Below are 13,813 nucleotides of genomic sequence, written 5' to 3'. Positions count from 1 at the left end.
GTAAACTTAATATTTTAAGTCTGTTTGATGGATTGGATGAGGGAGCTGAGCTCCCATTTATTATTATGTTGATGAGTATGTGGAGGGTGAGCTGAGCTCCCCAATGGATTGTTTATTGTGTTTACAGGTCGGGTGAGTCGAAAACTCCCCGTTGGAAAGTCCATTTTATGGCCGGACTCTGTCCGTTTGTTTTCTTGATATTGGGCCCAAATGGGCCTTAGAGTTGGGTTAATGAATAGTTAAGGCTTACTACGGGCCTCGGGGGCTTTAGGCTGGCCCAGGTCCTAGTGCCGGTCCGGCCCATAGGTTGGGTCGTGACAGGAGGGAAGGAGAGGGAGAGAAGAGAAATGGGGGGGGGGGGGTTTCCTCCTGTTTTTCTTTTGAAAATATATATATATATATTTTTTTTTAAATAAAAAGGCTGCTGTGATAGTGGGAAACCCACTGTCACACGCCAATCCCATTCTTCAATTTTTTTTTTTTTTTTTTTTAATTTTCTGGGTTGTTACACTCAATTACTAGAGTGAGTTGGCCTAATATAATTAATTAAATTGATGCCATTTTCAATCATTTTCATTCTCAAAAAATAAAAAGATAGCAAAATAAATGCATATTGGAAGCCAGATTTAATTAGATATCGATTGGTAGGTTGATATATATATATATAAAATAATTTTGAGTGAATAAATTTTTAGATCTATCTTTAGTGATAGACTTTGAGTTTTTGTAGAGATTTTTTTTTTAATTGAGTTTTTATGTGTTTTTGTTGTTTAATTTTTTTTTTTTTAAGAAAAATGTAATTTATTTTTTCAATAGATTATTTAAATTTGGAGATTATCTGATAAGGCTTTTAAAAAAATCATAAAGTCGAAGAGGCACACACAGTCTATTTATTGGTCAATCTACATACTTTATCAATATTATTATATTTTTAAAATTTTTTATATTATATTTTTATATGAGCGTTAGTTTCATTTATGTAAAAATATAAATGTTGACTTGTATTTTTCTCTTGTATATTATTTCTAATTAATGAAATATTTTTTCATTTAAAAAATATATATTTTTTATTTTTATTAAATTATAAGATTATGAATTCTTATAAAAAAAAGCATATAAATATATTTAAATTATTTTTTTTCAAGAAAGCTTTATTGAAATTGATCTTTTAATTATCAATGTGCATCATAAAAGTTTTTCAATAAGATTTTTTAAAATTTGCACATATTAATATATAGTTGAAATTAACACAAGCAGCCTTGTGATTTGGAAAATAATAATAATAAAGCTTTAATTTAATTTCTTTTGTATTTTTCCCCTAAAAAATAAGTTATTTTCAAATTCACATATTATGAAACTATATGTTGTTTTTTTGTTGACAAGTTGACCATAATTTAATTGGATACCAAATCTTTCAAAGGATAGTGTTTGTATTTAGCCTTCCACAAGAACAATTGATGTCAAACAAGACCATACCTCCTATACAAAAACATAAAATTAGTATGTTAGATAATAAAAATAATTTATTTTTTTAATAATTTTTCTTTTTTAAACTGTTATAAATAATTGAAAAGTGTTTAATTTAAAATTAATTTGAAGATTTTAAAAATTTTTAAGTCAATTTAATTCGATTTAATTTGAATTAAATTAACTGATAATGATAGAGATTCAAATAAACTTGTTATGATATCTTGTGTAAATATATAAATAGAAAGATGATTTGAGAAATTAAAAAACAACTCAAAATGGTTCTTGTATTTTGATCGTTATTATAATTTGGTCCTTATATAGGTCAAGTCCTTCTATCTAATATTGTATTACTTCAAATAGAAAGATAAATACGTATTTTATTCAATTAAAAAAAATTACTATTTGATTTTTGAATTTTGATTGATATTATAATTTAGCCCTTATATTTTAAAATTTTTTAAGTCAATTTAATTCGTTTGGATATATCTTGTGTAAATATAAATAGAAAGATGTAAGATTTGCATGACTAGAGAAATGAAAAACAACTCAAAACACTTTTTTAAAACTTTTCTCAGAGAGAACTTGTTCAAGGCAAGGCGTAGGCTCCCCACACATTCACTGTCACAAGAGAGAGATCAAAGGTGAAAAAAGGAATGGATGTGAGAAAAATAGTAGTGGTAGTAGAAGATGTAGAGGTAGCAAGAACAGCTCTTGAATGGGCTCTCCACAATCTCCTTCGCTATGGAGATTTGATAACTCTTCTCCATGTGTTTTCATCTCCCTCAAATTCAACAAGCAAGAAGAAGATGAGGCTGCTTCGTCTCAAAGGCTTCCAGTTGGCTCTCTCCTTCAAAGATATATGTAACAGCAGCTTCTTTAATGTAATCTTGTAATAGATGCAATACAACTATTCTATATATATATATATATATATATATATAGAGAGAGAGAGAGAGAGAGAGAGAGAGAGAGAGAGAGAGAGGATTTGAAAATGATGATTTAGTTTATTCACAGAATTTCTGCTTGTTTGGCACAGACAAATGTTGAGATTATAGTAACAAAAGGGGATCAAGAAGGAGGGACAATTGCAGATTTGGTGAGAGAGATGGGTGCCTTTGCTCTTGTTGTTGGACTCCATGATCAGAGCTTTCTCTACAAGTAAGTTTGTGTTTAATTTTTCAATTGTGTAAAAACTCAAATTCTGCAATGTTAGTTAAGGCTATAGATTTTCTTTTCCCTGTCTGTTATTGGGAGGTCTAGTACTAATAGCTAGTCCCAGATTGAACAATGAGGAGTAATTATCCCATTTCACTTTTAATGATTCCATTCAATATTTTGATGGGTAGAAGTATTCAAAGACTGATGAAAAACCCTACTACTCATCAAAATCAGAATGATGATTGGATTATTCAACTGAATTGGAGTTAATGAGCTTCCAATAGATGTGGAGGTTAAGAAGTTCAACTGGCAGCTGGTGTTTAGGTAGTTTCCCAATCAAGTGTAAATGTAGCATAGCAGCAGCAAGATTGCTCTCCTATTAAGTATTGGGGTTTTGCCCATTTACAATGCCCTAGACATTTATGATTATGAACTATTGTACTTTTTATCCTAGGAACAGCTGTTGCCTGAGAGTGAGGGCTAGTGGCCTGGCCTGGCCAGGCCAGACTACTGACCTAGGAGCCATAAACCATCAGAGCGACAGCACATGACATGTCCATTGTAATGAAAGCGCCGTCATTAATGTTGGTGAAGAGCGACTGTGAATCCTCCCTGAGTCTATTACTTTAAAAAGACATTTTACACCAGAAGGTTCCCCTTGTCTTCATCTAAATTTCTTAAATTGGGCTCAAAATTTCCAACATTTGATTCCCCTCGTAGATGCCTTAGCATGATTAGCAAATTTTTAAGCCCTAAGAAAGCAAATTGCGGATCTGGTGTCTCATCTGAATGGCTGTCGTTGTTTGAAAGCAAATTCTTTCTTGCACCAAGGGCTTAAAAGGAAGACTATTCAGGTTCTTCAATTCCTAGATGAGGATTTAATGGCTTGAAGCCTATCAAATCTTAACTCTTGAACTCTAAAATGCCACAAGATAACCCATCCATAGCAAAATCAATCCTGAAAGAGCTAAGAAAACTCTTTATCATGAGGATAAGCCGACATTTGACAGTGGATATCACTCATCAAACTACACATTCCAAAAAGAAAATTCAATCCCATTAGGCACGCATTATTACCAATCCTGGGAATAATATGTGAAAATAATGAATGCATTGGTCCTTGTAAACTAGTCTGTATTGTATTATAAAATAGGCCAATGAAAGAACTCATAGCAGTGTTTTTTATTTCCCATTGCCGTATAGGTTGGCAATGGCCCACAGCAATATTGCAAGCAACTTTAACTGCAAAATACTAGCCATCAAACAACCAGCTGCAATACCATCACTGATAACCATGGCGACGCCTATGGTACTCAACAGTTTAACCAACATGGACTTGTCAAAGATCGAGATTACTACATTAGAGTAAGATTCTCATCATTTTCTCACATTTTAATGCATTATTTACCTGCTCCCTATTAGTTAAATTTTGTCTTTTATTATTATTATTTTTTCTTCCCAACAATTAGCCATTCCAGCATTCTCATACAGTATTTACCTGCCCCAAAACAACTTGTTCATGGATTGCATAAGCTCATCTTTTAATGGGTATTCTGGTCATTCGGCAAGCAAGAGAAAGGAATGGATCAAGTTGCAATTTTAAATTATATATATATATATATATATATATATATATATATATATATTCATCTTATTTTGTAATTAGGATGACAACGAGTTAAAATATTATTGAATATCCAGTCCCAATATGAAATGAGATTTAGAATAAGTTCAAATTTAATAATAACTTGAAGCTTGAGAGTTTTTCCAGGGTTCCCGACATGCCTTCACCTAAAGTTACATATAAAATCTGTCCAGATCCATATGCAATAATTTGGAGATGGAGGAAGTCCAGGAGGAAGAGCAGCTTCTAAAGGGTGGCCTGGTTTGAAATCATCTCAAATGCACAATTTCTGCTGTTCTTAGCTACAGCCTACAGTAATTTTTGGACTTGTCAAGGGCTATGGTTTCTAGCTCTTCAGGCTTGTCTCACATAGTACATGTCTTGGACTATGATCTCTAGCTCTTTTAAGACTTGTATCACACATCACATCACAGCATACGCATGAATAGTTGAATTGACAACAAATGGTTGATTCTGCTTACAATATTCCAAGTATTGAAAGATTTTTATCTTGTCATGGTCTTTGCACAGGAAGCAATGAAAGCTATCGCAATAAACGAAATCACATGTTTAGTAATGAAGTATCAGTGTCTATCTCATAATGTCGTAATACAGAAGATCAAAAGTTCTATCTCCTAAAAATATATTTGATATACCAAAAATAATTTTTTTTCCGATGCAGGGATGAATATTTATATCATGCCAGTCAAAAGTGGAGAGGCTTAAAAACCAAACATAACAATTACAAGTTTAAAATTGCTTCCCAGGCGACAAAATGGGGTCAGCAAATCCTATACCAGGATTTGCTTTTAGCAACCTTTCTTTTTCTTTTACAGCACAGAAATGATAGTAGTAAAGATTCAAGCTGGGGGATTGCAATGTGCAGTTGTGTACCATACTTGATAGTTTCCAAAGTTGATGTTTATCTCACCAATCAAGAAACATCTAATGCTTTTAACTACTTCAACCAGAGCTAGTGATGCACAGAAGATAAATGAGTTGATCAGTAGTCTATCTCATTCAAGCACTAAGCTATGAATCAATCAAAAAGAATATAGCAGAACGTAAGAATCAAGGCATCAAAAACAAAATTGATTTCAAGTGTTTTTATCTTCTCCTACTATCCCGGTAGTCCTCACTCTCTTTATCTTTTAAAAAGCCTAGAAATGCAAGAAAACCGAAAAGGAAGAATCCACCTGACCAGTTTCCTCCCCCACCACCCCCGCCATCTCCACCACCATCATCACCACCAGGTGGGAGTCCAGGTCCACCATCATCAAGTTTTGGCGTCTTGGTTGGTTCTGAAATGCAAATGACCATTGTTACCCATCTTAAAAAAGGCATGAATTTACACAAACAAATGGGCTTATATAAAATAAACTATTCACACAACCACAAAAAACCTAAAACTAGGGGAAATTGGATTTTATATTTATAACTCAAAATGAAATTCAAAACAATAATAATGGTGCTCTTTTTTTGCCTTGTATAATGGAAGGTCCACACAGCTTAAGCTAATACAATAAAATAAATCATCATCCAACCTAATCCCCATCCCATTCAAGATTTAAGTAGAACATCACTACTTGTCCATAAGAGAGTTGTTTCTTTGAGGAGCTGGTCTTAGATTTTCATGCTATTAAATTTTATCATACACAAAAAAAAAGGTTGTGAGATAGCTTTTAAATGGATATGGACCCTTAAGCACATCTATGCAGAATTCAAAAGAACCCTCCACAGGAAGTGGCCATAGCACACACTCCAACTTGAGAAGTAAAAATTTACATGTTTGCTACAATGCCTTAAAAGAAATCCGGAGAATTTGTATACTTAGCTAACTGCTATGAGTTAATGCCAGATGGTTGGAGTCAAAAGCTCTAGTTAGTCAAAAGGTTGCCCATGCTAAACTATGCGATTGTCAGCTTAATTATACACATGCAAGTGGCTACTACCTGATGCAGGAACCTTTGTTATTGTTAGCTTAACCCACAAACTGACCTATGGCAGAAGGCTGCAGCCAGGAATTCCAGTTGGGATATAGTTGGTAACGCTACATCAGTTAGTTATTATGCAAATAACTATTACTCTGCCTAGAAGCTTGCCTCAAATGACAAGTGGCTTATGCTAAAGCCGCAAGGCTACCATGCTACAGCGTGCGTTTTGTCAATTTATTAATACATTAAATCACCTCGTACAGGAGCCTTGGTGATTGTTGGTGCCTCACGGGTTATGGTTTGAGTTTGGCCTGAAGCAGAGCATCTTGCATTCTGCAGGAGAGAGACGGAGAGTTCAGACATAAGAATACCAAGTTTCTCAATACACTGAATCTAAAGATCTTGAAGTTGGGTAAAAAAATGGATTATTACTATGTATGTATATAGCTTTGCATATTTTGCTTGTATACTTCATGGCTTTTCCAAAATAAGCAGTTCTTTTTTTTTTTTAATACAGTTCCTTGCTTACCAAGATTTCTCTTCCAAACTAATAACATAAATGAAATACATGATTGCCTGATAAACTTCAGAAATTGTATGGTGAACAGGCTCAACTCCAGGCCAACTCATCAACATGGTGGAAATTGTAAAATTCCTTCATTTTTGTCCAAATTTACACATCCCAATAAAATAGATCAACAAAAACGTGCAAATTTCATAAAGAATAGCAATAACAAAACGTAAAAGCTTCTTGCGTTAGGAAGATCAAAGCATGGCTATGTCCCATCACTCTTTTTTATAAAAGCAAGCAGAAGAAAACAAAACAACCTATATAAAATGTCACAATTATTACTGCTTGCATAACTAATAACTATTAAAAACCATTACATGCAAAAATGTCAATCATTTTCAGAAAACTGCAACTTCACATATTCAACATATAATAAAAATGGACAAAGAAACAAATCTACTACTTGGCAACTTGGCATAGAAACATGTAAACAAGTATGGATATATAATCTTACCAAAGCAGCAGAACACATAATAGAAGCAGATTGTTTTCTATTGCCATGTTTCCTTCCATAAATAGGACGTAATTGCGTCCCAATCCATATTGAACTCAGAGCAAAATTATTAAACCCACTTTGGTGATCATAAGGTTGAAGTTGAGTGGAAACACTAATTGGACTATAGCTTGTTTCCTTTTGACCCTTGCATCCACTCCTAGTTTTAACTGCATAAACTAAAATTTAAAATCAACACAGAGAAATTAATCCATTTGACCCTTACATCCACTCCTAGTTTTAACTACATAAATTAATATTTAAAATCAATAAAGAGAAATTAATCTGTGAACCTAATAAAATTGACACCCATTGAACCCCAGCACAAAACTGTCACAGATGAGGTTGGGTAGAACATGACCCGTAACACCTAGAATACAAAGTATTACATCAAAAGCCCTATTCAACCCAAGACTTAATTATAACATATAATTGAAATTTATTGATGAGTTGAATGTTTCAAGGAAGATAAGCCTCTATGAACCATTAGAAACAGAAATGATATTAAACCAAGCCAGAGTCTAGAAAAGTCACAATTTTGAAAATAATAATTAAAAAAATAATCCTTTTATTATAACTCATTCAAGAAACTTCCATATATTAATTTACGCTTTACACTCAAGCTTCAGGACTTCATAATTGGCACTAACCAATGCAAACTTTCCTAGCTTATAATGCTCGTGAAGCACACTCATAACTATGCACCTGATCAAGTCCAAAACTACAAACAAGTTTTTACCATCAAACCTGCTCACAAATGTAAGATTAAGGCTTCCTTTGAAATAAATTATTTGCAAGAAAGAATTCAATTGCTTGATTTTCTTTTAAAATGATTTTTTTTTTTAAGTTAAAAAGAATTGAATTCTTTATGGGTTACTTTGGAATAAATCAATCATACATGAATTCTATTTCTTTTAAAATGAATTATTTTTTTAAATTAAAATAACTGAATTCTTTCATTTGAAAATTGAAAAAAAAAATAATTAAATTGAATTCTTACAAAATTATGGTTTTCAAATAGGAGATGATTCACAAAAAGAAATCAATTGAATTGAGGGTAAAGAAAATCCAAGTCACTACAATGCATTCTATATTTTCCAAGCTTTAAATTACAGAAAACATACCTGGAGCTGCTTGAGGTAAGGTTCCAAAAGAACTCGCACTAAATGCCAACATCGAGATGATAATTAATCACTGGAAGATATCTAATTTACAGTAAAAGAATCAAATATGTTTAAATGTAAATAAGATGCTAAGCCGAACATTCATTAGGAATAAGTCTTGAAATTTAAACACAGCTAAAATTTCCGCTAATTATCGAGAACAGGTCTATAAAATAACACTCAATTGAATTGTTATGAGAACCCTAACCTGTAAATCAAAACTTGAATTTGTTCAAAACATGAAAAAATAAAAGTAGATGTACCTGTCCGTCAGAGGAAGAGGAATTGGAGAGGAGGAATGAAAGAGGATTCTATAGCAAATGCATTATGCAATCGTAGCGTCGTCGCACGAGAATGTTCGGGTCCAATGCATTTAATACTGGATCGGGTTTTACTTGTGTTTGTAGGGTCGGCCCATTTTCAATTCGAAAACATACAAATTTCGTTTTGAAAAACACCATAATTTCTTTTTTAAAAAATTACCTTAAAATAAAATAAATAATTTAAATAAATTCATGGATAAAGTTATAAAATTTTATATTTAAAATATAATTAAATTAATTATAATAAAATTAATAAATGATTGGATCAACATATAAATTATTTTTTTATATTTTAATAAAAATAAAAATAATAAAAGAAAATTATTATATTATTATATATATTAAATAAATAAATTTATATTAAAAAATAAAAAATATATAAATTGATTTTTTATTTTTTTATAGAAAATAATTATTTTTCTCTTTAATTTTTTATAACTCTTAAATTAATAAGTGATTTATAAAATTATGAAATTTTAAATTTAATTAATAAATTTAATTATTAAAAAAAAAGCTGATCATAAATAAATATATGATATAAATAAATAAAAGTAAAATAAAGGCAAATCTGGCTCAAAAATGTCACCCGAGTCAGTCAAAGCTTTTGCTTAAAAGATTTTTGTATTGACTCGCTCCGAGCCACTCAGCTCGAGTTGCTTGTCTTCCTTGGTCCAACCTCTCACCCACTCCCACCAGCCGAGCCTCTCTTTCCCTTTCTCTCTCACATCACACCCACATGTGGCGTCAAAATAAGCCGTCTGAGACGGAGAGAGAGAAACAAGCAAAGAGAAGCCAAGAGAGGTTTTGATTTTAGATAGATCTTCCAAACATGGCGTAGCGGCTCTGCAAAGTTGAAAAAGCTGATCTCTTTTTTACTTTTTTTAATTTTTTTTTGTCTGACTGTCCTTGCTCGGCTCAGATCCGGCTTAATTAGATCTAAGCAGCCAAATCTTTCTTTCTTTCCTTGCTTTGATTGTTTGATCTCCCTCCATTTTCTCTCTCTCTCTCTCTCTCTCTCTCTCTCTCTCTCTAGCATCTGCTTTCTGTTTCAGTGTTGTTGGTTTTGTTTTGCTGCTTCTTCACTTGATGAATGCTGCAGCTCCCAGCACTGAGAGGGAGAGAAGAAGAAAGAAGAAATACCCAGTTGAATTGGGTGATCAATGGTACTATCGTTAGCTACTCTTTCCCAATTTCACTTCATTGATTTGGAATTTAACCTTTTTTTCCTTTATGTTTTCAGATTCTGCTTGTTACAATTGGGACTTGAAATCCACAGACAAAAAGAAAAGGAGTGGAGGATTTGTATTGTTGTAAAGGTTGCATTTTCTCATGAATTTTGAGGTAAGCTGTTGCTAAATAGCTTTCGTACAATATCTAAGTTCCAAGCAAAAATTTTTATCCACTAACGGCTGTGAATATATGTAATGGGAAATATGTCATAGACAGGAACTGTGAGTGGTAGAGCTGCAAACCAAATGGACTGGACTGTAAATAATGCTTTTAAAACTTACAAAGGTACTCCAAATTCTCACTCTCTATTATCATTATATACCTTTTGTTATTATCTACATGGGTTTCACTTCATTTTTGTCTCTTTGAAAGATTAAACACCTTGAATCCATTTTATTCTCTTCATTGCAATTGATATATGCAAGCTCTGCCCCAGCTTTAGTTTTAGTCTCAGCAATTTTTGCCTATTGAATCGGGAAGCTCTGCTAATTGTGATTGCAGGCATTTTTTTTTCGTTTGAATTGAGGATATTGAGCTTCCATTACTTGACTAAACCATTTCCTTTCTTGTTGCCTTAAACTCTTACTTTTGCATATGAACCTTTGACTGAATTTAACTGTTGCTTGTTGGAATAGATATCGAACCTAAATCAGTGATGGATATGGCAATCATGCAAAATGTTGATACGACAGATATTGGATTGGGTTCTTCGGACAAGGGAAATGCTGTTGTTCCAACAAAAAGAAAGAAGACAATGACATCAGTTTATCTCAAGTATTTTGAGACTGCTCCGGATGGAAAGAGTCGGAGGTGCAAGTTTTGTGGACAGAGCTATTCTATTGCAACTGCTACAGGTTAATTCCTTGGGCCTTCTCTGTTTCCCCTTGTCTCATGGGGGAGAAATACCCTGCCCCAAATGTTCATGTTCTGTAATGATGCATCATGAGTTCATTGTCCTGACATATCAAAAGCAGCTATGTTCTTAACTGGATTTTCCAAATTACACTTTCTTTTGCTTTCCATGTACTTTCTTTTGATGAATTTCACCAGGCTATATGATGATTAAAGCAATTTTCTTATGAACATATTATCTACAATGGTGAAGGCAATTTGGGAAGGCACCTCAGTAATCGGCATCCAGGATATGATAAGTCTGGAGATTCTGTCACCACTTCAGCACCACAACCCATCACTGTGATCAAGAAAGCTCAACCTCAGGGAAAAGCACATGTGGATTATGATCATCTGAATTGGTTGCTCATTAAGTGGCTTATCTTAGCTTCTCTTCCTCCTTCATCCTTGGAGGAAAAGTGGTTGGCTAACTCATTTAAATTTCTGAACCCATCAATACAACTCTGGTCAGGTGACAAGTACAAAGCAGTATTTCGTGAAGTTTTCAGGAGCATGCAGGAAGATGTGAGGGCATCAGTGGAACAGGTTTCTTCTAAGGTTTCAATCATTTTGGATTTCTGGACTTCTTATGAGCAGATATTCTATATGAGTGTCACTTGTCAATGGATAGATGAACACTGGTCCTTCCAAAAGATACTTCTTGACATTTGTCATATACCTTACCCTTGTGGCAGTTCTGAGATCTATCATTCCCTAACAAAGGTTCTTAAGATGTACAACATAGAGAATAGAGTCCTCTCCTGCACCCATGATAATAGTCAGAATGCCATTCATGCCTGCCACACCCTAAAAGAGGATTTAGAAGGTCAGAAATTGACGCCTTTCTGCTATATTCCTTGTGCTGCTCGTGCTTTGAATTTGATTATAGATGATGGATTAAGAACCACAAAACCAGTTATCTCTAAGATCAGGGAGTTTGTATTAGAATTAAATTCCTCAGTAGAGATGGCAGAAGATTTTATTCAAATAACTACAGCTTATCAGGAAGGCAGTTGGAAGTTCCCACTTGAAACTTCAGCACGGTGGAGTGGTAATTACCAGATGCTTGATCTTGTGCGCAAGGTACTTGCTCTTTGATCTGAGATCTCCTCTTTAGATATGACAAAGTTGCTTACACACACACACATGCATACATTTTAGATGCTGACACACTTTAAATATGGATGTGGTGAGTCATGCTAAACTGGGAATTTATTGGCAATTGCAGGCTGGTAAGTCTATGGATAGTGTTATGAGGAAGTACGAGGAAACATTAGGTGGTAGGATGTTGCTTAGCTCTACAGAAAAGAATGCAGTTAGTATTGTGCATGGATATTTGGAGCCTTTCTACAAAACAACCAATAACATATGCACAAACAAGTTACTAACCATTGGATTAGTTCTCTTCTTCATGGATCATATTTCTGAGATGATTACCATATGCAGAGAGTCTCGTCACAGTCCAGATTGGCTTAAAAATGCCGCAGAAGAAATGGCCAAGAAGGCCAGGAGTTACAACAGTCAGGTTTCCAACATATTCACCTACATGACTGCAATTCTTGATCCCCGAATAAAAAGTGAGCTCATCCCTGAGAGTCTTAGCACAGGAAATTATCTAGATGAAGCCAGAAACCATTTCATAAGAAATTACACTTCAAGCCATTTTTCATCCATGACAAGTGGATATGGTAGTCAAGAGATTGAAGATGGAGGCAGTGTTTCCTTTGCAGAGGAAATTGCTCGAAAAAAGCGCAGGGCAAGCTTAAGCAATTCTACTGATGAGCTCACTCAGTATCTATCCGAGCCTCCCGCTCCAATACCAACAGATGTTCTAGAGTGGTGGAAGGTCAACAGCACGCGTTACCCTCGGCTTTCTATAATGGCAAGGGATTTTTTGGCTGTGCAGCCAACTTCAGTAGCTCCTGAAGAACTCTTCTGCAGTAAGGGTGATGAGATCGATAAGCAACGGTTTTGTATGCCACATGATAGCACACAAGCCATTCTTTGCATTAGATCATGGACTCAAGGAGGGATCAAGTTAAAGTACAAGTCAACAGAAATAGATTATGAGAGGTTGATGGAGTTGGCATTAGTTGCTGCAGCAGATAACAGCACTACTGGGTCTGACAAAAAACAAAAATGACAAGACACATTGAAGAATGAGAAATGCTGATTATAATTAGTGGATGGAAGCAGCAAAACGATTTCTGCCAGTGATCTAGTTTGTATCCTGCTTAGTCTGTAATTTAGGTTCCACTCGCAAGAGGAAACCGTTTTTCAATATTTTTCTTCTTGATGTCGTATGTATCAATATAATGTATTTGTGTACAGTTCAAGTAACTAGAGAGGCTGACAGGTTAATCTCATGTGATGATGTAAACATACAAGTAATTTATTGAGATTCTCATCATATCAGACAGCTTAAAAAAAAAAAATGGTTTTATTAAATGCATGGAGTGACTCTTGCCCTGTTGGAAGATGCGTCTTGATGTTGTGAGCCTTTGCGCTAGGAAATATCGTTGACATTTCCTTTGGCTGCAAGAGAAGGTGCTCAAAGTAGATTTTAAAATGGTAGGGTATGTAAAAGCGTTTAAAATAGTGGTGTTTGAGAGAAGTATATTTCAAAGAGGTAAGATTTTGTTATCTCATCTTGCTTTAAAGGTCTCAATACACTCCATCCAAATATTATTCCTTTACATATCTAATAAGTACCTTAATTTTTGTAAGAATTTCATATAATTAATTGACATTCAAATGGTAGGAACGTACCAGCGTGAGGCCAGTGAGCGTCTCTTCACTGATGAACAAACCCTCAAATTTTACACAAAAGTTTTCTCTTTCTTATTTTTACAATAATGGTTGGTAGCTTTGTCAGTCAGCAAGCAAAACCCAGGAATTGTCAGCCGGGTGATTCGCTGTGAATCTACAGTAGAAAGCAGTAATACACTTAGATCTT

General features: G+C 34.0%; 3 protein-coding genes across 6 annotated transcripts; 2 read left to right on the top strand and 1 right to left on the bottom strand.

The window, feature by feature from the left end:
* The first annotated feature begins 1,952 nt into the window (after positions 1-1,952).
* LOC110646862 (uncharacterized) lies at positions 1,953-4,864 on the top strand. 2 transcript variants are annotated; one of them, XM_021800437.2, is made up of 4 exons: positions 1,953-2,351; positions 2,507-2,628; positions 3,832-3,993; positions 4,447-4,864. In XM_021800437.2, exons 1-4 carry the CDS (start codon positions 2,124-2,126, stop codon positions 4,517-4,519), a joined length of 585 nt encoding a protein of 194 aa, XP_021656129.2. In that variant the 5' UTR covers positions 1,953-2,123; the 3' UTR covers positions 4,520-4,864. The 2 variants fall into 2 exon arrangements, with proteins under 2 accessions (XP_021656129.2, XP_021656128.2); XM_021800436.2 differs by having other exon boundaries at positions 1,980-2,351; positions 4,400-4,860.
* A 2-nt stretch (positions 4,865-4,866) lies between these two features.
* Positions 4,867-8,823, bottom strand: LOC110646865 (protein YELLOW LEAF 1, choloroplastic). 2 transcript variants are annotated; one of them, XM_058136901.1, is made up of 5 exons: positions 8,677-8,823; positions 8,375-8,455; positions 7,212-7,429; positions 6,441-6,519; positions 4,867-5,553 (listed from the first exon to the last, which is right to left on the bottom strand). In XM_058136901.1, the coding sequence occupies exons 2-5, from the start codon at positions 8,424-8,426 to the stop codon at positions 5,360-5,362; spliced, it is 543 nt and encodes a 180-aa protein (XP_057992884.1). In that variant the 5' UTR covers positions 8,427-8,455; positions 8,677-8,823; the 3' UTR covers positions 4,867-5,359. The 2 variants fall into 2 exon arrangements, with proteins under 2 accessions (XP_057992884.1, XP_057992886.1); XM_058136903.1 differs by having other exon boundaries at positions 7,212-7,420.
* Positions 8,824-9,328: 505 nt separating this feature from the next.
* LOC110646860 (putative AC transposase) lies at positions 9,329-13,305 on the top strand. 2 transcript variants are annotated; one of them, XM_058136879.1, is made up of 6 exons: positions 9,329-9,899; positions 9,977-10,077; positions 10,183-10,251; positions 10,602-10,820; positions 11,072-11,940; positions 12,086-13,305. In XM_058136879.1, the coding sequence occupies exons 3-6, from the start codon at positions 10,212-10,214 to the stop codon at positions 12,998-13,000; spliced, it is 2,043 nt and encodes a 680-aa protein (XP_057992862.1). In that variant the 5' UTR covers positions 9,329-9,899; positions 9,977-10,077; positions 10,183-10,211; the 3' UTR covers positions 13,001-13,305. The 2 variants fall into 2 exon arrangements, with proteins under 2 accessions (XP_057992862.1, XP_021656125.1); XM_021800433.2 differs by having other exon boundaries at positions 10,179-10,251.
* Positions 13,306-13,813: the final 508 nt, after the last annotated feature.

This window comes from Hevea brasiliensis, chromosome 2 (genome assembly GCF_030052815.1).
Source record: "Hevea brasiliensis isolate MT/VB/25A 57/8 chromosome 2, ASM3005281v1, whole genome shotgun sequence".
Classification (NCBI taxonomy): Eukaryota; Viridiplantae; Streptophyta; class Magnoliopsida; order Malpighiales; family Euphorbiaceae; genus Hevea; species Hevea brasiliensis.
Note: the sequence above shows the minus strand (reverse complement) of the source record. Positions and strands in the feature narration are given on the sequence as shown.

What these genes read in the sequence shown, in the direction of transcription:
- LOC110646862 (XM_021800436.2), top strand. Translation starts at nt 2,124, where the DNA reads ATGGATGTGAGAAAAATAGTAGTGGTAGTAGAAGATGTAGAGGTAGCA. An exon ending in GATCAGAGCTTTCTCTACAA is followed by an intron (nt 2,629 to 3,831) that starts GTAAGTTTGTGT and finishes ATTGCCGTATAG; the next exon opens with GTTGGCAATGGCCCACAGCA. An exon ending in ATCGAGATTACTACATTAGA is followed by an intron (nt 3,994 to 4,399) that starts GTAAGATTCTCA and finishes GAGTTTTTCCAG; the next exon opens with GGTTCCCGACATGCCTTCAC.
- LOC110646865 (XM_058136901.1), bottom strand. Translation starts at nt 8,426, where the DNA reads ATGTTGGCATTTAGTGCGAGTTCTTTTGGAACCTTACCTCAAGCAGCT. An exon ending in TTATGTGTTCTGCTGCTTTG is followed by an intron (nt 6,520 to 7,211) that starts GTAAGATTATAT and finishes TCTCTCCTGCAG; the next exon opens with AATGCAAGATGCTCTGCTTC. An exon ending in CACCAAGGCTCCTGTACGAG is followed by an intron (nt 5,554 to 6,440) that starts GTGATTTAATGT and finishes TTTGCATTTCAG; the next exon opens with AACCAACCAAGACGCCAAAA.
- LOC110646860 (XM_021800433.2), top strand. An exon ending in TTCTATTGCAACTGCTACAG is followed by an intron (nt 10,821 to 11,071) that starts GTTAATTCCTTG and finishes ACAATGGTGAAG; the next exon opens with GCAATTTGGGAAGGCACCTC. An exon ending in TGCTTGATCTTGTGCGCAAG is followed by an intron (nt 11,941 to 12,085) that starts GTACTTGCTCTT and finishes TGGCAATTGCAG; the next exon opens with GCTGGTAAGTCTATGGATAG.